Raw genomic sequence first — 25345 nt, 5'->3', positions numbered from 1 at the left:
TCAGTAATGATGAAGGTGGAACCTGGTGTGAGAGCATGTGAACTATTTTTTTGGGGGAAAAGTGGGAATTACTGACAACTTGTGTAAAGGTGAGGTACTGCAGATTGAATAGGACGAGATTAACAGTCATTTGTGTATCTGAAAAGCACAGAGCACATTTTTGCAACAGATTAAACAGAAATCCAATTAAACCTAATTTTTTGACTGTTGCGGATGAGAGGGCTAATTTTGAATGTTTGGGGACACCACTTGTATTATTGTTATTTGCAGGAGTGAATTATTAATTATTAAGAATTATTACTGCAGTACATTTGCTCAGGTCGTCCTTAAGATGATGCATAAAATATGTTTCGACTTTTGTTCATGTTTAAAGTTTACAGTAAGTCTGCATCAACACCTGGGGAAACTAGGGAGACTAGGGAATACAGTGACAGTTCAGGGTTTAAGCTTTATGCAGTGATGTGCATGCACAATAAGAGGAGTCCTCCAAACGTTTAACAATAAAACACACAATGTATTGCCTTCTTCCTCTGTAAGCACATGACAACACAGTTCATTTGTCTGTCACCACGGTGACAGCAGAGTAAAAGTGTTTTAAAGAGTTTAAAAAGGGCTTCTTATATTTTTTATTGAAAGAGGTCTTTTATTTACTGAATGATAGACGTACAAAACCATAAGACTGAGCCTAAATAATAGTTTATGCACTGCAAAAGCATGCACCAGTGAATATTTTTAATATCAGCTTTTTGGAGAGCAAAAGGTAAAAGTAACATAAATAAAAACATTGAGATTTTTGCTGAGTAGGAATAGAATACATGTAATGGCCTTTATGTAATCAGGACATAAAAACAGTACCTGTAATTAGATCACAGGTTAGGTTCTTCAGATCACACATCTCTTTTAACATGTAATCAGTAAACCGTAACAGATTTTTACAGTTTTAAAGGAACCGTCCCAGTCCTGCTTTTAACTTTATTTAAATGGATGTAAATGAAATTCTGGAACTGGGAAGCCCTAATGTCTGATGGGTGTCACCAGTGTGGGAAGAATATTGTTCAGTGTCACTGACTTTATATACCAATATCCATATATCAATAAGTTTACTGAATCTGCTATGATTTGAAACTTTTGATAAAAATCTACGCATTAATTACGCAATATCTCAGTGGTGACACTCACAGCCACGCTACCTAGGATGTCTTTGATTTAGTGGAGGGGTTCACGATGGTTGTATGATGTGTAATCGATGTTGGAACATTGATGGATTCGATAATTCGGTTCTGTCAGGCTGATTATACCGAGGGGCGCTACAGAATATTGTATAACATAACAAACAGCATTAAATGCTAGCTGTAGGTTGGAATTGCCCTTTAAGTTGAAGAATTCACTGCAGATATCACTTTTCCCCTCAACAAGTGAAGCGAACCAGACCAGGCTCTGTCCTAAACCCGTCATGTGGTTGTAATAGATATATTAGAGCAGGAAAACAGTAAAACGTGCAGAACAGTGGGACTGTAGGAGCAGGATTAGTAGGCTCAAAGCTAATGTGTGTGTGAGCTGTGGGTGGGCACAGCACCCCCCCTACTGAGAGCGAAGACGGTTGGAGAGGATTTATTACCCCTGCCCTGACCACAGCATGGGAGTACGGCTGAGCAGGAACACTCACGCAAGGCACGCTGCACAGAGAAGACGACAGATGAAGAGAGGGACAGGCTGAGGACAAGGTGCCAGGTTCCTAGCCAGCCTGCTGTGATACCATGCGGTAATGAAAGTGGAAAGGAAACCTATCCCTCGTTACTCTTTTTGTGTCCACTTAGTGTTTGCATGGTTTTGTATACCAAAAGCAGTCAGAGGCTACAACACTCCTTATCACTTCGACAGGAATTCATAGATGAGTAGGTGTAACGATTGAGGGGTTGAGGCCTGGAAACCCACGATACACAAAGACCACAACATTAGATTTATCATTGATGAAAACCACAGATAAACTGCAAACACAGGGGTGTAAGAACACTAAAGACATCAAGGACCACCTGAAAGGATAACAAGGGGGTGGGTCTACAAAGGTGGCACAGGTGGGAACACTAATATGGGATACTAACACTCCACAGGGAGGAGCATATGTAGATGGCAAGGGACGATTCTCAGACTGTGATCTTTTCTGTACTTGTGCTCCTGTACAGTCTGAGTGTTCTTGTTCTGTCCGCGTGATCGAGGATGCATCAGGACGTGGCTTGTGTGGGATTATTTTACAACTGAAAAGGTTTTTTTTGGGTAATTAGTAATTAGTTATTAGAAATTCAAGAACGTACTTAATGTAAATTAATTTTAGCAATGCTAAGTAGACCTCTATATCATTGTGCAGTCAACGCCATGCCCGTATTGAGAGATTTAGGATGGATTTCTCAATTTGAACAAAATGATGGTGCTTTGACAGGTCATCACATTCTGTGATAAATATGTGTTGCTGTTTCTCAGCTGTTAACAAGTGACATGATCTATTATTGCTACACGTGCATTGCTGCATCATAAAAGCAAAAAACTTAACCAAAATACCCAGAACAAACAAGCAAGCTGTGCTTCATCCGTTTTAGTGATGAAGACTTACAGGTTTAGGCCTGTACTGTTCCTTCTACTGCATCTCTATGGGGTTCAAGTCCGGACTTTGACTAGGCCACTCCAAAATCTTTAACTTCTTTCTTTTAAGCCATTCAGAGATGGGTTTGCTATTGTGCTTTGGCTCGCTGTCCTGCTGCATAACCAGAGCTGCAGGATTTTCTGGTGGAGAACGAAATGAAGGGCTCTGCCAATCATGGGAAGCCATCCAGGCCCCCATGCCATCACACCTACCATAAAGTTTGACTGTTGGCATAATGTTCTCATTGAGAAATGCTGTGTTTTGTTTAGTGGCAGATGTAACAGGATCCTTGTCATCCCCAAACGACTTTCAGTCCCTCAGTCCACAGAACATTATTCCAAATGGCTTGGGGGTCATCAGTGTTTTTTTGTTGTTGTTTTTTTTTGCAAATATTAGATAAGGTTTTATGATCCTCTTGGTTAGCAGTGGTTTTGGTCTTGCCATACACCATTACATAGCATCTTAACAAGCTAATAAACAGAATCAGGTGTGTTTAACCAGGGAAAACATTTAAATCCGTAGCCCTTCAGGGCCGAAGTCTAACAGCCCTGTGCTACACAATGTTATGTTCTGTATAAATGTCAGAATAATGTAAATAAGATTAAAGACCTATTAACAGAATACAGTTATGAGTGACCAGCAGTTTGTCATTATTTAATCTTCCAGGCATTTCCCATGATGAATATCTGGTATACTTGATTGATTTACTTTGTCATCATATGATTCAGAGCTGACATGGACTATGTTATGGAATTGAGCAGATGCTATGAGGTAGAAGCAAAATGCAGTCAAAACAGAGATCAGCAGCGTTAGATTACTGCTGCAAGTCAATTAGTTCATACACACTAACGTGTGAGGCTAATAGGCCTCTGCTAGCTGAACCCTAACCTGGGAATAATACACGAATGACAGCAAACAAAGGATTATCAGTAATCCCATCATAGTAACTGGCATTCAGTGCTCACTCATTAACTGAATTGAAAACCACAGAGTCACAGATAAGGTTTGGGGATCTCCCTGCTCAAGCACACATGCAGTTACACTCAGTTGTCAAATATGTCTCCAGCTAGTCGGGCTGAAATCTTACTGCTTTGTGATGTGTAATTTTTTTAATCAGCTTATATACGACACCCAATCGCCGGTGTTGCTCCCTGATGTTTTGCTGTTCTAATGATGTTCCTTTATAAAGTTTGTGAACTCTTTACCAAGAAATGTAACCTAAAACCCCCAAAAGTCTCTCAGTTGTTAACAAGTGAAATGATCAATGATGCTACATGTGCACTGCTACAAAATCAAGACCCTAACCAAAATACTCAAACAAACAAGTGAGCAGTGCTGCAACGCTGTTGAGGTTTAGTAGCTGATTGACTTGTACTGATTTTGAGCCTAAACTACACTGTTAAGGTCCTGCTACAGCATCTCTTGGGGGTTCAAGTCAGGACTTTGGCTAGGCCCTTTGACTAGGGTATCTTTTAATTCAGAGATAGGTTTGTTATTGTGCTTCGGCTCGCTGTCCTGCTGCATAACCAGAGGTGCAGGCTTTTCTGGTGGAGAACAAAATGAATGGCTCTGCCAATCATGGGAAGCCATCTAATAATAAATAAAAAATGAACAAATGAAAATCCAACATTGAACCACACTTCAACAGAATTATTTTAAGTTAAGTTTAAGTTAACTCATTAAACAGGCCTGGACAAAAATTATGGTACCCCTGAAAATAATGTGACCAAAGGGACATGTGAAATCAAGGTGTGTCCACTAATTAGCATCACAGGTGTCTACAATCTTATAATTAGTCAGTGGACCTATATATAGGGCTACAGGTAGTCACTGTGCTGTTTGGTGACATGGTGTGTACCACACTCAACATGGACCAGAGGAAGCGAAGGAAAGAGTTGTCTCAGGAGATTAGAAAGAAAATTATAGACAAGCATGTTAAAGGTAAAGGTTATTAGACCATCTCCAAGCAGCTTGATGTTCCAGTGACTACAGTTGCACATATTATTCAGAAGCCAACTCTGCCAATTCTGTAGCTAACCTCCCTTGACGTGGCCGCAGGACAGAAAATTGATGACAAATCAAAGAGACAGATAATACGGATGGTAAAAAAAAGAGCCCAGAAAAACTTCTAAAGAGATTAAAGGTGAACTTCAAGCTCAAGAAACATGAAGCATAATCAAGAAAATAACACTGTCCCTACTATGAAACATGGAGGAGGATCTGTTATGTTCTGGGGCTGCTTTGCTGCATCTGGCACAGGGTGTCTTGAATCTGTGCAAGGTACAATGAAATCTCAAGACTATCAAGGGATTCTAGAGAGAAATGTGCTACCCAGTGTCAGAAAGCTTGGTCTCAGTCGCAGGTCATGGGTTTTGCAACAGGACAGATAACAAAACACACAGCTAAAAACACCCAAGAATGGCTAAAAGGAAAACATTGGACTATTCTGCAGTGGCCTTCTATGAGCCCTGACTTAAATCCTATTGAGCATCTTTGGAAGGAGCTGAAACATGCCGTCTGGAAAAGGCTCTCTTCAAACCTGAGACAACTGGAGCAGTTTGTTTATGAGGAGTGGGCCAAAATACCTGCTGAGAGGTGCAGAAGTCTCATTGACAGTTACAGGAATCTTTGGATTGCAGTGATTGCCCCCAAAGGTTGCGCAACAAAATATTAAGTTAAGGGTACCATCATTTTTGTCCAGGCCTGTTTCATGAGTTTACTATTTAAAATAATTTTGTTGAAGCATGGTTGAACGTGGTGTACATGTCTTAATTCCTTAATCGACTAATATTAACTATCTACCAAAAACAGTATAATCCTGGGGTAACGCAAGAGTGAACACTTAGCCCATCTAGACTCACATCAGCAGCATAGACAATGATAACTTACTCTTATAGCCTTTAAGACTGTACAACATGACTGGTTGACTGACTGAGACTGTTTGACTGACTGAGGGGTGGAGGCACACACAAACAGATGGGAAAGGAGTTTTACTTTTAAAATGTAGCACATCTGACTCAGTTTCATATACCTGTTGAGAAACCTCAACTTGTGAGAAATGATTAAATCCAACATCAGTTTTTTTTTTTTCAAGCACAATGTATTTAAAAAAAAATGCCAAAAATGTTGTCTGTTCTATAAATATTACAGAATATGTCTGTTAGAATCCAGTGCAATTTAACACTGGAATAACCAATCATACTGCAATAAGTCATAATAACATGTAAGGACCTACTGGCCCCTTCTGATTTAAGCACTGTTAGTGTTTATTAGTCCACCATCAGGTAAACACTGAACAGTGTCCATTGCAGAATAGCAAGTAAAGCCTCTACCCTCCACTGCTGCCCGTCTGATCACATCTGATCAAGTTTGATCGCGACCACATGAATAAGACTGAAGCCTACTGAAAGAATGGTTTGCGAAGTGCGGACTACGCTTGCTTGGCTAAGGCAAAGAAGGAGAACTTGAGAAATATGGGCTGGAGGCTTCGAGCTGATGGGACCCGAAGGCACCCCCCCCCCCTCCTTGCCAGGCAGAAGTTGAGCATAATTGGACCCTCAGGAGGAGCAGGGACAGTGGTGGGGTGGGAATTTTCATCACAAGGAGAGGGAGAGGAGTAGTTTTATAGTGTTTGGTAATGGAGAGGAGGAGTTTGGGCATGGTCCTTCTCCCAAACTTTTAGTTACATAACTCCATTATGTGGACAGATGATTCCAAAATATAACTTTCTGTGTTTCGGTACAGGACAGTTCGCAATTATTGATGTAAATTCTAAAGAAGAATATCATAAGAGGGTCTGAAGCAGGCTTTTAAGGAGCAATAAACCAACATTCCTGGAACCTGTTGTAAGGAATTGATTAGCAGTTACTGGAATAATTTGGACCGTTAGTCTAGTCTAATCTAGTTTTCGGAGTTATGATGAATATTTGATCATATTTCACATATCTGATCAAATTTAGACAACTGTAAAGGGTTCGCAAAGCTTCTTGCAGTCTTGTACGTTTGGTGTGCGTGGGGTGACGCTGTGTAAAATCAAACCAAGCCATTCCTTTTTAAATAAGGTATTACTTTGTATTACTATGACTTGAGTGAAGAATTTCTGCCATTCATGCAGATAATACCAGCGCTTTCTCACAGCTGTAAGCCATGCTGAGCATGTCCCTGCATGCTGTGGGGTCACAGTGACCCCAGCGCCCGCGGGCCATCTTTCTGTCCACTGCACTCTTCGGCTCACAGCTGCCATTTCCATTAAAGCGGTGGCTCCAGTGACAGAGTCAGCATTATGAAAGCTAAGAGGATTAGCTCTTGGACATTTCTGGCGCTACCAGTCAATTATCAAAATGAAAAGCAGCGTCTGGGCACGGAGAACATCATGCTGCTTCACAGGAGAATCCACACTTCTCCGTCGCAGAAAGGGTTACATGAGTTCACACAGTCCAGGGGAAAAAAAGTCAAATAAATAAGTAAAAAACTAAACTGGTGTATTTATGGCATGCGGGTAGGGAGCAGAGGGAGGCGGGACAATACTGTGGATTATTTAAAAAAAAAAAAGACTTTAAATTTTAATGTCTCTAAAGTGCAAAAATGTATTACGCAACTCATCCTACCATGTGCATGCTGAACTCCAAACACTTCTCGCAATATGTGCACTCAACTGCTGCGTCTGGGTGGATTCTGAGTAGCACTGGAGATGAGCACACACTCTGTTTAAAATGATCATTTGCAAAAAAAAAAATCAAAATTACACAATTTCCCTCTTTATCCCAAATGCAGCAACATTCTTAAGGGGAATAAAAGGAGGAACTCGACCAGTTTTAACATTTCTCTAACATTTCTGCACAAGTAAAAGCTAACATGTAAGCAATCATGTCAATTGGTTTAATTGTGAAATACTGTGAACTGAACCAGGAACCTATAGAACCTATATAGCCTCTAAAAACAACATCACATTACACTAAATGATTATAAATGTGCTGCCACTGTTTTGAGAAGATTTTAACCCCTGAGCAGCCTGTGGACTGCCGGCAGAAAGAATAGCCTCACCATTATGTACAGAAGTCACTGTAGTTACTTAATAATAAGCCTTAGTGTGGAATAAGCCTTGGAGGGGTTAAACAACCCACCAACACACGCAGGCCTTTCACAGCTAAAACACTCACTCACTCATCAAATCTGACTTTTTTTTTCTTTCAGATTCGCCACTATTTTACCATCATCAACATTACATGTCATCAGAGTCAGGACGTTTCTCTGCTGTGAACCATTTCACACCAACTAACCCAGTCTAAACGACTGTTTCCTTTTCAAGCAGAATTAAAAATTACCTGTTTAATGTGCATGTTACTGAGAAGTCTGCTGAGCTGTCATCAGAGGCTATCAGAGGAGGAACATCCAAAGTTTGCTTAGTTTGCTTAAGGTGGAGGCTTGTTAATGTACTCCAAATTCATACTGGAACAGAAATATATAAAAGAAATATATAAAAATGTACAGTAGGTGAGAACTGACGTACCAATCAAAACATGCTTTGTGTCTCAATGTAGCCAACAGGTAATGGAAGCTCCCAGCTCCCTGCCCTACCAGTAAACATATACCCTACACACAAAGCACCTCACACGTATCTCATATCTCTAAAATGCATGACAGACTGTTATCTACAGAGATGGACAAAGGAACTGTAACTGTAAAGGAAATGTAAGCTTAGAGATGGCTGTTTTTAGCTAAACTAATGTGTGTTATTCCATGTTTATAGATAACTGTGGGCTGTACAGCGTCAGAAACCACAGACCAAGCAAGTACTGAACCACTCAGTCCACAAAGTAAAGGTGCATATATCTGTCACTGTACTAAGTACAGCAAATGTGTCCTCTGCATTTGACCCACCCCTGTGGTAGCGAACACACACACACACACACACACACACACACACACACACACACACACCCAGAGTGGTGGGCAGCCAACTCCAGCACCCAGGGAGCAGAGAGGGTTGCTCAAGGGCCCCAACAGTGGCAGCTGGCCGAGCCCAGGTATCAAACCCACAAGCCCGAAGCTCTAACCGCTGAGCCACCACTGCCCCTTTGAGTAGAGTGTGCTGATTTATACAGGCAGTTAGCATCATGTTCATTGGTGAGAATCAAGCATCTACTTGTTAGCCTTGTAGTTCTTTGTTCACACTATGCCTTGACTGCCTACACTTGTGGGAAGGAGTGTGAGAATCGTGTGTAGTTGTTAGTTTAATGACCTTGAAACGGGAGTACAAGCTGCAGAGTGATGTCACTGCGTTTAGCACTGTCTTCTTAGCAAATTAAGCTCGGAGTTGATGTATTGGGAGTTGCTGCATACAGAGTAGATGTACAGATGATGATCTGCTCTGGCCGACTGCGTCAGGGCCGGCTGTGTTGTGAAGCCGTGAAATCGATGTTAAAAGATTTAACACACACACACACACAAACACGCACACACACAGTTCTCCTTACCTCAAATGTCAGATGTCAGCTAAGACGTTGCTTCCATTCTTTACACTGTAGCTACACCATATGGACTAAAGTATTGGGACACCTGCTCAGTCATTGTTTTGTCTGAAATCTAGAGTATTAAAAAAATGAGTTTCTCCTGCTATTGATGGAGTAACTGTCCAGGCAGGACTGTTTCCTGTTTATCTGCTCCAGAGAGAACCTTTTTCTATAGACAATACTTTTCAGGGAGTAGACAAGCAGTGTGTTGTCATTTGCACATCTGTGTAAGCAAAGAATGTAACTTTAAAGTAGCTAAAGGGGTGTCCACAAACATTTGGACATACAGTGCATGAGCAGTGTTAAATGTCACATTTGTAGCTTAAGCCTTGCTTTAATGTCCAGCAACTTTACCTTCCTGAGATGATAACACTATGCTGGCTGAATGACCTAACCATCTCAAACCATGTGGAGCGGTTCAGTGACCTGTAACAGACTAAGGCATATGTGCTTTCTTACAGTGTATACAGTGTAACACTCATACATGGATGAAGACATGGATTAAAGGCCAGACCAAACATTAGGCTTCCAGGTTTATGATGCTAATGAATGTGCATATACTTCCATTACTTAGCTACATTAGCCTCATAGCTCAAATATAAAACTGAGGTAAATGTCGGACACGTGTTGGTTGATTGACTGGTGTAAAATGGATCTATTGATTTACGGTTGAGAATGAACCGGAGCCATTTGATTCTCCATTAACTATTACGGGTGAGACACACACACACACACACAGGGCTGTTAGTGCAGGCTACTTACACTGCTATATTTTGTAGCCTAAAGGTTTGGTCTGACAGCAGAAATATTCGGTTGACATGTTTCCACTGTGACCACAGAGTCCGCAAAAGTCCAATAAAATCAATATAAAAAAAATGACCTGTCGTTTAAATGCTTCTCTATGCTCAGATGGTCACATTTCAGTCCTGGAGCACCACAGCCAAAAGGGACTGCTGACGTTTCATAATTTTAGATATGAGTGAATGTCTCTGTCCTTCAGTAATTATTTCCACACAACATTATTGACATTATTATTAGTGATATGCAGGCAACTAAGGATTTAGAGCAGATTCAATACGGCATTGTGCATAAATCTAACATTTTTTCAGTTTGGTGATCAATCTGAGACATACTAACAGAGGTCCAGGCACTAGATAGTGAAGCTTTGTGCCTGTTAGCATTGGATTTGGGTTGCAGAGCTGATGTGCGAGCTGCTGTTAGCAAATCTGTGTAAGTTCCAGTTTGTGTAAAAAACAAGCTGAGCTGAGCCTTGGTTCTGTATCCTGATTTCATTTGTTTCCTAAATGACCTTCGTGAAACTGTTAAACTATTTGACACCTTGGCCCTCGCACCTCAAGGTCACTCTTCTTTTGGCAGCATGTGTTTGAGTGAGGTCTGTGAGAACGTATCTCACCCTTTCTGCTGTTTCACAACGTTTAACGTTTAAGCCTCTTCTCCTTTATCTAGCCCAGATTACTGTCGATACCTGTCCGGAAGTAAGAGTGGCAGAGGTGTGTATTAAAGGCTGCTCTGTCAGGTCCACTGAGAATCAAATGCTGGTTCATGCAACAGTTTTGTTCCATGGAAGTTTGCTAAATCTGACAGGCAGGTACGACGTCCATGTTGAGTATAACTGTGTTTCCCACTGTTATACTCAGTGTATTCAAAGGCATCTAGACATAGCTAGCTAACAGTGTTATTACTGAGTAATATTGAGTAATATTGCCAGGTAAACTGTATATTCACCAGTAATTTCTAAAACAAGTAAATAACTGGAAAACACAGGCATGGGGCGTTGATATTATTATGATGCCAGGAAATACTTTGAACAGTAAGTTTGTTAAAATGAAGGTCTGAGTGACGAGACAGGATCAGAGTATCAGAGCTGAAAACCACATATTACCACACTGATCATCTATGAACTGAATATGAAACTGGTAAACTCTATTCATGGTTGTATTTAGGTGAATCTCATTAAACTGTTCAAGAATTGTTTAAAAGTATTTATTAGATTAGAAGCCCTTTTAAAGTAATGCTTAAACTCCTTTACTTTAGGTTTACTTTTATACTTTAGCTTGAATAGAAGATGTCAATCATACTTCAACTTCAAGTATGGGACTTGCATACTTCTGCCATCCTGTTACAATGAGTGGAACTGAGGTTTTCCTGTGTATTTGCAAATAGGTTAGTTATGCTGTGCTGCTACACAAGACAAGAGTATTATTGTCAGCTCTGGGATGTTTATGAGAACTAGGCTACTTTTAGATTGGCTGATTTTAGCTATATGTCAGGAAAATGTGAAAATATACAAACTAAACTGTGGCTCACCATCCACTAAGAACAAACCACCTCATGTGATTTTGTTCTGACATATGAATTACCATATTGACATGAAATCTAATACTTGCTAATAGTAAAAACACAATAGCAGCATGATCATCAGGAGCAACAGCAACCCTCGTGCCCTCCTAAAGTTCAGTGTCAGTCTCACACATTGGTTAATCATTAGCCTAGTTGAAGAGGCAGCCTCTGGATGCTGTTATCAGGTCAATATCGGAAGATAACGGTGGAGCAGATTTTGGAGGTACAATAGAATAAATCCAGAATATCAGTACCTATATTATAATGGCATATAACAGTGGAGTTAAACACGTGTTTGAGTCGTTTAGGTATGGACTATAAATAGATGACATTTTATTTTAGGTTGTGGAGTTTTGAAAGAACAACCAAAAATAATAATAAAGATCAGCTGAAAATAAAATTTCAGATTCAGAAAAGAATGTGCCCTCTCTACTGTACATGACTGTACAACCGCTGAACTGCTAAAACTTTAAGAATCTGGATTCAGTGGTGTCTGTAGAAAATATTGTGCTATCTGCTGAGTTTTTTCCATGCGCCTCAGAGCCATTAAGACGGTGTGATGTTTCAAAGCTGGCATCAAGAGTCTTAGTGCACACAAACATAAGGCCAGCGGAGATGTCTGAAAAATGGCACCATCTGGTGTTTGGACACAAACTAAGAGCAAAATCAACACGAACACTGAGTGCACCCAAACACCCCAACCCGCCTCCACCCGGTCTAGCTCTGTTTCTGCAGCGGCTCATGAAAATGGAACAAAAATAACACAAACAAATTTTTCATTCCAAAAAGTGTTTTTTTTTTTTATCTGAAGAACGAAAGATAAAAAACACAAAACATCCTTAAGTCCTCTCTTCTTACAACATCTCTTCTAGTTCTAGAGTTAGGAGAGGATCTCCGAGGACATCCAAGGTCCTCCTGAGCATGACGTGAGCATCTGCCACGCACTGCGGGGTAAACAGGCAGTAAAAAGAAACTCTGAAAAACTACAAAAATAAGAAATAATGATGTGTCCAGGGCTCAGCCAGCTGGGGAGGCCCAGGTTAGCACCCCATCTGAGGGGCTCTCCTCAAGGAAAACGGTGTTACACCACTGCATACTGCTGATACAGCAGCTCACGGATCCTGTAGTAGTCTTCACACTGACAACCCTCCAGACCTATACGACCAGCCTCCGTCTGTGAGAAGAGAGAAAATGTGTGAGAGAAGAAAAAAAAAAAGAGAGAGAGAGAGAGAAAGAGAGAGAGAGAGAGAGAGCGCAGAAAGAAGAAAAGCGAAACAGAAACAGAAATTAGTCCGTAATTCATCTCCTCTACACTAAACGGATCATCAAAGAAAGGCCATTACGATAAACAGACGACAAGAAAGCAAACAGATCATGATGTGAGACAGATGAAAGGAGTGCTTGATGACCCCGAGGTGTAGAACTCACCCTGCGAACAGCCACCAGGTTATTACAGACCAGAACTCCGCCCACAAACTCTGCCTGAATGCCCTCCCGCAGCAGAACCTGTTTAAAGTCCGACAGCCTGGGCTCGTTAATGAAAACAGCCTGGTGACCCGGAGTCTGCAAACACACAGGAAACAATTATTTATTCATTATAATTAGAAGATGTCTATACAAACAGCAGCTATGGGTAACATCTCCCTTCCCAAGGGGAGTTTCTAGACTACTTGCCGTACTGAGGCGCACAGAAGCTTGTTTTACCAATGTCCTACAAGCTAGCATAAAGCCTGTTCTATTGCTTGATGCCTTTGCAAGTTTAATTACTGGCCTTGTTTCAGTGGTCTAATATGCATTTTTGGTAGGTTAAACGGTCATAAGTGGCTATAACCAAAACATGTAGCTATTGCGTGGCTCCCTTTCTTTGAAACATTTATGAATGGAAAATTATTCAGTGCAAAAAAAGCAAAAGAATAACAAAATAAACTGACTCTGACTGAAAGCTTTAGCTGCTCAAGCTGATGGAAAGAGCTGGGGCCTTATGGAAGGTGTAGTGCCTGTAGTTTACTGTCCTGTAGTTCTGCTCAGCAATAAGCATAAAATGTACTTTTTTTACAGTTGTGATTTTAGTATGCCACTACATCATTTTTCTGGGGCATGTGCCCCTGCCTTCCCCATTGCAGACTAGGGTTTAATTTGCCAGCTGTGCAAGCACACCGCAATACGCCAATAAGAGTCCTTGGGCAAAACTCCTAATGCTATCCTACTTGTAACATCATTCAAATATAAGTACATATAAGCATGAATTAATATATACCTTCAGTTCATTCCTATTAAAACAATGATTCTACTTTTCCATCATGGTTTATTAGTCAATCAAAATACAGCATATTACCAACTGCTACTGGCAATCATCTAAAACTTTGTAGAACACTTTAATTGCAAAGAGGAAGAGGGGGGTATTAGATAAGTACTTTTAAGTTTACATAGAATAAATTGTCTTATTTTGTCCCAAAGCCCATGAGTTACAACAAAATTACCTTTCCCCATGTCTATGCAGCTCTCTACTCAGAATGTGCTATTGTCAATACAGTTATTGAAATGTTGGTTAGAAGAAGAGATGCTGCTGATTCTCTATGATCTCTAGACGCTGTAAGGATTTGATTAGTTCCACATGCAGTTCACCTCATTTCCTCTAATGAAGGACTAATAAGATAAACTGAAGTAAAATAAAATAAAGTGCTGGACAGAAACTTCACATTACTTTCTTGAAAATGGATAATCTCTTTAACATGCACACACCAAATCACAATGTATCTATTTCTTTTTAAGGTATTTATTTTACTAATTTTCTGAACCAATAACCACTTATTCCCGAGATAAGAAGCTCAGCAACCCAAAAAACAAAAATGTAACCAGGATTAAGCTCCATAGGACTTAGGATAAGATATAGTTATATAGTCCAGAATTAGGCTTAATCCTTGTCCAGCAAACCGGCCCTATATGAGCAAATGTTTGTGGGAACACCTTCTAAGGTTGCACTATAAGTTGCACCCATTGCTGACACAGGCCCTTTAGAGAAGTACTGCCAACAGAACAGGAGTCTGATAAACATGAACCTACTGGCACTATGTCTAATGCCAGGTGTGGGATAGAGGGGGATAAAGCTCCCCAGCATTGAGCTGTGGAGCAGTGGAACTGTGTACTCGGGCAATGATGGAGCTCCATCCATTACTTTTGGGATGAGTTGGGGAGCTGGGGGTGAGGTGGGGTATGATCATGCAACAACCTGACCTTACTAAAGCTCTTGTCGCTGAATAAAAAAAAAAGTGAATGAGCAGTACTTCTGTCAAACATAAAATATTAATTAGTAACTGCCAAGAGTTTTGTTTCCTTAATGTTTTCTGCTTACTGACTGCGGGTGAGCGCCACATACCATAAAAAAGGGTTGCCAATGAAATTATAGTTTGCTGGATGCTTTAATATTTTACGCTGTTTTCTCCAAGACCATTCTAATGCACTCTACTTCACTGCGGGAGCCCACAGCTCAGTGCAGTAGCTGTAAGTGACTGGATTTGGAGAGTACAATAGAGAAGGGCCTTCAGCTTTGCAGTGTTTTATCCGCCCGTTCCGTGCTGCAGTCTCTGAGCGCTGTCCTACAGCTCAGAACGCTGTGTCTGTTCGCTGCTCTCTTAAGGTCAGCACATCTATTTTAATCTCTCCACAGTTCTGGCATCTCCCTCTCCCTTTTGTCTCTCATTCACCCACGCTGTCCCAGCGTAAACTCCACATTATCCTGCTCTCTCCTGAGGGGGTTCACCTCCATCCCCCTACACTTCTGGTAAGAGTTCAGCACCCCCACACTTTCTCTTTCTCCTTCTGTTCTCCCTCTCCCTTCTCCCCCCTCCCTCCTCTCTTTCTATCAACTCTACCACCTCTGCCGATGCAGCTCCTCTATTTAAAACGGGTCTGCTTCCCTCTATGTGTCTTGATCACTGCATTGACTTCCTCAGGTTTACAGGAGAGATAATACTACGGGTAATGTACATTCAAACGGAATGATATTTCATATTAGGACTGTGCACTGGCAAGAACATGACGCTACCATGCAGATCATGATGCAGGGCTCACGATTCAGGGTACTGTGATTTATTTTGATACTGTATGCAAAGCCAGAGTTTGAGATTTTTATGAATCTGATTCATATGTATTAAATCAGAGTAATTGAAAAGTGTAATCAGAAGAGTGGGAGCCAAAGACAGTACAATGCTGCTATCTAGAGGTCAGAGTTTAAATACAACACAAGATGAACCACTGTCTGCCACCAATATTTGCATGTAATGATTAATTAAAAATCAATACTGTTTAAGAATCAATACAATTCTGCAAAACATAATATTGCGATATTCCAATATAGCAATATTTTCTCCAAACATTGGCCTGTTTGATGCGTTTGCCCACATATATGCAAGTCATTCTGTCAACATGCTTGTGAAATTACTGTATTTCTCCTAACAGTGCGTACCATCACTCTTTATGCACTTCACCATGATGGAATCAACACACTATTACACTGAATTTTGTAAATCATAGTATCCCTCACACCTCCTGTCATCTTTTTGCTATAACAGAAGGAATGTAAGAAAATTTTATTGATACAGTGAAGTATCACAATATTGTGTTTTGCAGACCTGTATTGATTTGTAATGAATAGTTTAAGTGCAAATATTGGTGTCGGACTGTGGTTCATTTGTGGTTTCTTTTATTTCTAAAAAGAAATAAAAGAAAAAAAATATCTATTATATTTCTCTCTGACTCTCAAAAAAAAAAAATTATATATATATATATATATATATATATATATATATATATATATATACATATATATATATATATATATATATATATATCTTACTGCTCTAGCCCACGCCAGGCATTAGCCATGGTACCAATAGGTTCATGTTTATCTGCTCCAGAGAGTCCTATTCTATTGGCAATGCCTCTCTACAGGGACTACACAAGCTGTGTGTGTGCATTTGCACATCTGTGTCAGCAATGGGTGTCACCAAGTAGCTGAAAGCATTAATTAGAAGTGGTGTCCATAAACATATGACAGTGTTTATAGTAGTATTATCATTATTATGAATTAAATGAAGTGCATTTTTTTATCATTTGTGGCATTAAGATGGGAACAATCACTCGGTCAGTTTATCACCAGACTCTTGTCAATACATTTAGCAGGGGTTTGTTTTAATCTCCGCTCTCTTTCCTGAATTCTCGTTCATTCAGTCTCATTTTTCTCCTTCAACCCATTTTTCTTTCTCTTACTCACCTCGGTTGGAGGCAAAGGCTCCAGCGTGGGGATGACGTCGCTCTCCTCCGAAACCTCCTTTTCGTCCTCTCCGAACAGTGTCTTCATGGCCCGCTGCGTTGCCATGGTACTGGGCTCGGCCACCAGCTCAGACGTCACATCCATGGAAAGTTCGCCTTCCTCTGCATCTTCCCTGGCGTCTCCTTCCTCCGGCAGCACCCCTGTGTCCACTTTCACCACCCGCATGTCCAGCACACCGTCGATCCAGGCCAGTTCTGTGTCCCTGGCCTTACAGAACTGCAGAGAGCTGACCAGAGAGTCCTTCAGCCTTACCTGCAGAGGAGAACACACAACACTAGAGCTCTGGACAACTGCTTCACACACTCACAGTAACACCTACAGCAATCACCATCAATGGTATTAGTAATTGAGGATTAAAGTACATTTAGCATAATCAGAAAATCCTGCCTCTTTTTCCAACACTCCTTGTATGTGAATGGGAGCCTACCAGCTTGAATAAAACAACAGTATTATAGTAATGTCTATAATACTGTAATACACTGAAATGGAAACATATTAATATAAGCCATATGTTCAGGCCATCATTGTTTTAGTTGTATTTAAATATGTATTGAATATAGACATCATGTCTATAAAAAAAAAAACACAAAAAAAACAACCTATTTTTGTGAATCTCTACACCTCCCTATCACCTCCCTATACCTATCCATTTCCCTCTAGTCATCTCTTTCCATTCATTTGTTGCAGCTTTACTCAATTTATTTTTAAATATTCTAAATGACTGTACTGAACATGTATAAAACAGAAAAGGCTTCACAGGAAGAATTTAAAAAAAATACAACAATGTGCTTATAATAACACATATAAATGAATGTGTTCATCAGGCTGTTTCTTACTAGGGCCATCCGATCTAACAGGGCATAAATACACAGGGCACGAGGAAGGGCACGAGCAAGCTTGAGGAAGCCTTCCATGACATATTGTATGGAAAATTCCCTTGAAATGCTGAAGGGGGCATATAAGATGAAAGCTGGGGCTTACTGCAGATTTTATGCCCAAAGGAAGCACAAGATTCACCTTTAAAGAACGGCTTTCCTTACACACGGTAAAAAGCTGAGCTTTGTTTCTTTCCTTTGCTCTATATTTACCATGAGCATTGGCCCAGAAAGAGTCTTTACTTTTCCATAGGTTTAATCTCTACCTCGGCACGTCGTACATCATAATGACAGAATCAATTTCTACAGCCTGCATATGCGACCTGCAGTGCTAAAAACACCAGCAGCAGCAGCAGCAGCAGCAGCAGCAGCAAGGAAGAAAGAAGAAGACTACTGCAGTTACACCACAATCAGAGCACACTCACACATTGTGCTTTACCAAACCTTAAGGCCCAAACCTAGATTCTGTTTACCAGATGTTTTAGTGCTTGATTTCTCACTATCTGTGCATAACGGGTCAATTCACATTTGTCCAGCAGACATGATTTAGTCGTTAGAAAGAATTTGTGATTGTGTCAGTCATTCTACTTACTATTTTCTGTTTAATTTTATTCATCTTAGTTTATTTTATTGTTACAATTTGATTGTGAAGCACAGCAAGATGGCACCACCATGAAAGTACTATGCAATAACCACACTGTTTTTTGATTATTATTGTTTATTGGTTATTATTATTATTATTATTATTAATGGAAGCTTGCATCACGCTAAGCCCTTTTTCTAGTTTTCCACCACTGGCTGCATATTTAAAATGTACCTATTCTTACATATGAATTTATTTCATTGACTGATGTTCATCTCGCTCACTGGTTACTTTAAGGAACTCACTCACATATTAGTGTGTAACAATTCCGGACAACTCTGCTGAGTGCTTTGGCAAGAAAACTCGCTTAGGATCCAGAGAATAAATCCAGTCTAATCCAATCTATTCATCTTAATGTTGTAAATAATAAATATAATACATTAATGAATATAATGACTGTTTATTACCTGGTAGATGTGAGTTTCACTGGTTGCGTCCACAGTCTCCTGAAGCTTGGGGGTGTACACTTTGATGTCTTTTCCACTGAAGGCCTTGCAGGACTCTGCCAGGTCCTGGCTGGCCTCTGGAGGCCCGTGGACTATGACCAGCTGTCTGGGCTTCATCTGGTTTATAATCTTCTTAATGGAGTCTCCATCTGAGCGGCCCTCGTAGTCTATGTATGTGACTCGAGCTCTGGTAAAAGAAAAATGTGTCATTGTTAAAATGCCTCCAACTATTCAAAAACATCAAGATCTCATGAAAACATATGAATATTAAATTAATAACCTTCTCTGGAAATTACAGACAAAATTAAAACAACTCTCAAACTGTCCTTATGAAAAACATGAAACATCACATTATGACAGCTGCTTTTCTAATGTTTCTCTTTTGTTTTAATTTCATAACTTTTCATTATCACTCTATTTGCATCTTGGAGTTAATTGGACACCTGACATTTTATACAGGCAGACATGCAAGAGGACACCAACCTGATCTCCAGGGTCTCTGTGGTGCATGTACACTTGGTGGGGACGTCAGACAGGTCCTGATCCATCGGCTCATCCCCATTAGCCAGACCGGACTCCAGCTTACTCTTCTCCTCCTCTGTGGCCTGCAGCTCAGGAACCAGGAACTCCTCTGGCCTGGGAGCAGCCAACAACAAAAATTCCCATGAGGATTAATTTTTTTGGGGGGGGGGTGCGTGAGACACGATATGTTGGGTTCAGAGCTTACCCGGAATCATTGGGCACAAGGTAAGAACATCCCCTGGACAGGGCGGTCATGATATTACTTGTGATTCTGGGTAAGCTCTGAACCAAACATGGCCATAACCAGGAATCATTGGGCACAAAATAAGCACAACGACACAACAACCTTGTGCCAAATGTAAAAACACCCTCTGGACATGGTGGCAGTTCATGACAGAGTACAAGCATACCCCACTTCACTCATTCACACACACCTAGGGGGGGGGCGATAAAGCATAGCCTATTCATACCTACCTTATGTTTTTGGGAGGTGGGAAGCTTCCTTTTACCCTGTTATACAATGGTCAGGACCATCAGGACCACTACAGGTATAATATGGGTGGAGGGTCATTCTCAGCACTATAGTGACACAGATGTGGTGGTGGTTGTTAAAATCTCCAGCAATGCTGTGTTTCATTCCCTCAGATACACTAACACACCAAAATGTCAAGGTCACTGCAGTGACTGCTGGGAATGATCCACCACCCAAATTATACTTGCTCTGGGGTGGTACTGTGGGGTCCTGACCATTGAAGAACAGGGTAAAAGGATGATAAAGTATGCAGAGAAACAGATGGACTACAGTCTGGAATTGTAGAACTACACAGTGCTCCTATATAGAGAGTGGATCTAATATAATGGCCCCTTCCAAACCAGCGGTGGTCTTAATATTTTAATACAACTGTGTATAATTAGCATATTTTTACCAGTTGGGCTACAAATTTTCTCCTTTTCTTTGTGTGGCATCTCATTTTCAAGCTGCGCTACAATAAAGTATCTTAATATTTACAGTGGACCCATGCAGTTTCAGGAGGACCTGTAGTTCTTATAGTAGCTTACCTGATGATTTCTCCGTACTCATCCCATTTGATCCTCTCTTCGTGAGCAGGAAACATGGGGTAAGATTTCTTGGCCTGTTTGAAGAAGCTCCCCTTGCGCCCCCCCTCGCCCTTCATCATCAGGTCATGGTGTTTGGTCTTCCCCACAGCAGGCTGCTCTAAATCATCCTCCATATCACTTTCATCACTTGAGTCCACATCCACCCTGAGACCAAGCAGTCAGTAGCATTAGCAAACAGACACCTTCTCCTCAAACTGACATGAGTGTAAACAAACTTTGTGACTGCCTGAGACTTTTGCACTGTGCTCTGGAATGAAACAAAGGTTTATGTTTATTTGAGTGATCAAATACTCCACTAAAACAAGCTTGCTGTACTGTGCTGTTCATAGTAAGTCGCGTAAATGCTGTGGGATGTGTGACTATGACTCACTCTTTCGCTTGTTCAAGTTTTTTAGCTGCTTCTTTTTTCATTTTCTCCTTCTCCAGGTAGTCATCCAGCTCACGACCTTCCAGTTTGGTCCTTTTCTTTATCTGGTTTACATGAATGAATGAATGAATGAATGAATATACACTGCTTTTCTTTTACACTTTGAATTGAACATATACTAAACAACATATTTTAGACAAATGTAGAGCAATGCATAAACAACAAAATTCTAATAATTATCATATTCTGCGTTACTTTGGGAACAAGTCTGCTTCTATACAAATGTAGCACAGGTGAATAATACTGCCCATTTCAGACTTTAAAAAAAGACCCCTTCAATGTATGGTTCATAAAAAAAATAAAAAAAACATTTCTGCAAATGAGATGTGCAATTATAAAGCACACAAAGTTTTAAGAATCTTAACTTTACTGTGAAGGTTTTTTTTTTCTATAACCAAGAACAACCTAATTAAACAGCATCCCAAAAAAAGAATGACGTTTTATGAAACAAGCATGGCCCGATTTCTCTCCCTGGACAAAGCTTACCTCCAGGTCTATCATCTTCTCTCCGGGGTTGTCTATGAGGTAGCGTCCCAGTGTGCCCGGGGTGGTGCGGTAGGTGAGGATGATGGAGTTTTTGGAGTCCTGGCACCACTGGATGAAGAGCTCCCGGGAAAAACCTGACTCCAGATCAGGCTGGCTGCACAGAACCACTTTAGGACTGGGCACTCGTGCCAGGTCAGCCAGGCTGTGGCACAGAGACAGGTGGCGGAACTGGAAGGGGTTGTTCCTCTTGTCTTCGAAGCATCGCATCAGCTTATCACTCATCCACTCCACCTAAGAGGAAAAGAAATGCTAAGAGGCGACCCAATGTAAAAAAACTTTTTAAAATTTCTATACAAGGTACTATGCATCATTCAGTCATCAAAGACACTGCAGAGCTGGACTGGAAGTGCCAGATTAGTACTAGAGCTAAAATGCACTAAACTCCGCTCTGCTTTAGATCTCACAAATTATGGACAGCAGAGCTGCTGTTCTGAGATTTGTCTGACCTGGGACTTGGAGAACTCCACTACGTTGTAGCTGACGTTGTTGAGTAGAGCAAGGGAATACACCCCCAGCCCTGCGTCCTTGGTCCTCCAGATTTGATCTAGCAGCTGAGCCAGCTCCAGCACACGCCCAGCTGTATCCACAGCGATCAGCACATTGCCATCACCACGAAGAGTCTCCATGATATTAGCTATAGGAAGCGGAAAAACAGCTTAGCTTCAGGCACCAAAAACAGCAGATTTTATCAAAGATCCGTTTATGATAAATTATATCTGACTAAATCTAAAATAATAAAAATAATAATAATAATAAATTGCACTCCTAGAGAGCAGCACCCAACTGCTACATCACTTGGCCAATTCAAGCAGCTATTAATAATAATGATCACTTCATATATGGCAGACACACAAAAATAACACTGCTGTACTTCATGCAGTCTGACTGATCGTAAAGTTCAAGTCAAGTCAAGTCAAGTGGGTTTTATTGTCATTTCAACTACATACAGAGTACACAGTGAAACGAAACAACGTTCCTCCAGGACCATGGTGCAACAGACAGTGCATACAAGACACAAGTGCAACACAAACAAACAAGTGCGGACAGACAACACAACACAGTACAGACCAGAGAATAATAAATAATGACGGTAGTGTGCAAATTGTGCAATGTGTAATAAATAGAGTCCAGTGAGGTAGTAAAGTAAAGTTATTAGTGCAATGCTTTGTGCAGTGAACTTACTCAGGAGCTGCTCATCACGCTGTTTTCTGCGAGGCTGAACATAAGTTGCATTGAAGGAATCTGTGATGAGCAGGGAGGGCCGGCTGATTGACTCGAGGGAGCATCCATTCAGATGACTGCGAGAGGCATAGACAGAGCAAGTCATTCCATTAGCAGAACCCAAAATATCAATGTCAAACAATAGCTCTCCTAGTACCTTTTAAACCTACTTACATTTCTCTCTTATGATTAAAGTCCACCGCATAAATAATCTCCTCCTCTCCATCTTTCACTATCTTCCAAATGGTCCCACCAATCATATGACCAGCAGGAAGTGGTGTGATGGACAAACCATGACCTTTTCCTTGAGGAAAATAAGATATGGAGATACAGCAAGTAAACAAACTGCTTGTTAAGGTAGAAAGTGAAGAGCTGTCACTCAGCTATACTGATAATTGAGTAATCTACTGATTACTCTCAACTAATTGGCTTAAAAAAACTCCTTCCTGAGAAGCAAATAAAAATACCTTTCAGATTCACAATCTGTGAGTATTTCAACTGCTGGATCTTGTCAAAAGCTGAGTCCACATCATCTAGTGTGAACAGGGTAAAGTCTTCTGTGTTGTGACGAGACTGTACAAATAAAAACACAACAACATTATAGCCAAAATCAACAAGCTGTACATCAAAAGGTATTCAATTTGCCATACCACCCTCTCTGTACCTGATAGAGGTCATACATGAACATCTGTCCCATCTTGTACACAGGGATGGTGGCATAGATGGTACAGTTGAGACCCAGTTTGCCAACAGCATACGGCAAAGCACCCAGGTGAAGTGGGTCTGGATGGGAGAGAAGCACTGCATCGACTTGGTGGACATACCTGCAAAGCAACAGGGAAAATACAAGAGTACAATTTCACATGTGTAAATACCTGTGACCCATCAAAGCAAACGAGTAAGGAGAGATGTTATCAATTTCAGGACAAATTACATCAAGATATGCTCTCCTGATTATATGATCAGTATAGTGAGTACTTCTAACAACTGTATAAACCGGACATGTACCTCAAAACTGTACACAACACCAATAAATGCATAATAACCGTATAGACTGCATGGTTAGAACGTATAGTTATTGAAAATATAAATGAAATTATATATATATATATATATATATATATATATATATATATATATATATATATATATATATATAAATGAAATTACGGCCCCAACTCCAAATGAACTAAAGCGGTTTATGCACCACAAGACAAAACAAAAAGTTCTTCACACATCATCAAAACACCGACAACAATGCCTACAGAGCCCAAGAACGGACGTTAAGACCATCCACCTTTTCATGGCGTCGATGATGTCCATGGAGAAGCTCTCATCCCAGCCGCAATCCAAAAGGAAGCGGAACTCGTCCACCTGCAGCAGGTAACAGAGGGCAGACTCCTCCTGCACGCCAGACACGGCGGTCAGCTTGATGATGGAGGTCATCTTCAACACCCAGATTTTTCACACTACAATGAGGGGAGAGCAAAAATGTAAGAGACTTCTCACATCATCTTACCACCTGCACATACTACGATTATACTCCATCAAACAGAGAAAAACTACTGATCACTGGCTGCAGGCCAACACAAAAGGAAAACGGCATGTTTTGGTGTTTCACAACACAACACTGAACCAAACTAAGATGAAGCTGGCAGCAGGGGCAGCAGGGGCAGCAGAATGATGATGATGATGATGATGCCCTTCGAGCTTCAAGTACGGCTCGGCTCGACCCACCATCCCTCAAAATCCACGGAAGACAAGCGTCCAGGCTTTTTTTCTGTCCTGGCACCAAAGTGGTGGAACGAGCTGCCCCTGGATGTCCGAACGGCCGAGTCGCTCGCTGTCTTCAAACGCAGACTGAAGACCCACCTCTTCAGAGAGTACTTGGACGAATAGTTCTATGGTTGCCTTATTGTATTGTGTTTAGTAATGTCTAAAGCTTAGAGGTATCTTTTGTATTAGTCTATTCTAACTAGCTGAGGTTTTCTTGGGTAAATAGCAAAGCACTTTGTAAGTCGCTCTGGATAAGAGCGTCTGCTAAATGCCGTAAATGTAATGTAAATGTAAATGATGACGTTCTGATGCCCCCTTTTAAGGTGGAAGTAAAACGTTCATGCCATCTTCAGCCTCATTAGGAGAGCGACATCCAAGTGCACAATACAAAGCATATACAAAAGAGTTGCTACGGCCTTAAAACAAGTCAAAACATGGGTAAAGCTACATATTTGGCTAAAACGCCTCAGTCTTTATCTAGCTACACTTTGCCGGTCCGCTCACGTTAATATTAACCGCTCAGCTTTGAATGTAGTGAATGCTAGCTAACGAACCAGCTAACAGACAGAAAACCTGACGAATCAAACCATATACACGAACAGCAGCATACCGGCCTACGTGCTAAGGGTTCACTTTCGACTTCAGGCGAACGTGTGTGCCGGTAAACATGTCCAGATCGTCTCTAACATCATTTCTGCTTCATTTTTGCGGAGTTTCACGGTTCAATCTCGCCGCGCGCCGCCATTACAGAGCAGGGTCAGCGGAGCGTACTACTTATGGTGTGTTTTTGGGGGGGGGCAGACGTAATCGTACTGGATTATCTGCGTCTTCAAATTACACCATAAACGCTGGACCTCCCGTAGAGTACACATTAATAACTACAGTTTACCTAACTGACAATTAGTCAACTTTTATTTATAACCAGAA

The 25345-nt window shown here is 40.9% G+C and overlaps 1 protein-coding gene across 2 annotated transcripts; it reads right to left on the bottom strand.

Annotated features, from left to right (window-relative positions):
* Positions 1 to 11941: 11941 nt before the first annotated feature.
* Positions 11942 to 25174, bottom strand: cpsf2 (cleavage and polyadenylation specific factor 2). 2 transcript variants are annotated; one of them, XM_072687130.1, is made up of 15 exons: positions 25029 to 25174; positions 23940 to 24111; positions 23307 to 23466; positions 23110 to 23215; positions 22817 to 22946; positions 22604 to 22719; positions 21868 to 22055; positions 21362 to 21652; positions 20819 to 20919; positions 20389 to 20592; positions 19291 to 19443; positions 18769 to 18994; positions 16784 to 17095; positions 12940 to 13074; positions 11942 to 12685 (listed from the first exon to the last, which is right to left on the bottom strand). In XM_072687130.1, the coding sequence occupies exons 2-15, from the start codon at positions 24086 to 24088 to the stop codon at positions 12593 to 12595; spliced, it is 2364 nt and encodes a 787-aa protein (XP_072543231.1). In that variant the 5' UTR covers positions 24089 to 24111; positions 25029 to 25174; the 3' UTR covers positions 11942 to 12592. The 2 variants fall into 2 exon arrangements, with proteins under 2 accessions (XP_072543231.1, XP_072543239.1); XM_072687138.1 differs by lacking the exon at positions 25029 to 25174 and having other exon boundaries at positions 23940 to 24357.
* Positions 25175 to 25345: the final 171 nt, after the last annotated feature.

The sequence above is a fragment of the Salminus brasiliensis genome, chromosome 1 (genome assembly GCF_030463535.1).
Source record: "Salminus brasiliensis chromosome 1, fSalBra1.hap2, whole genome shotgun sequence".
NCBI lineage: Eukaryota > Metazoa > Chordata > Actinopteri > Characiformes > Bryconidae > Salminus > Salminus brasiliensis.
The sequence above is the reverse complement of the archived record's forward strand: the minus strand, read 5'-3'. Positions and strand labels throughout refer to the sequence as shown.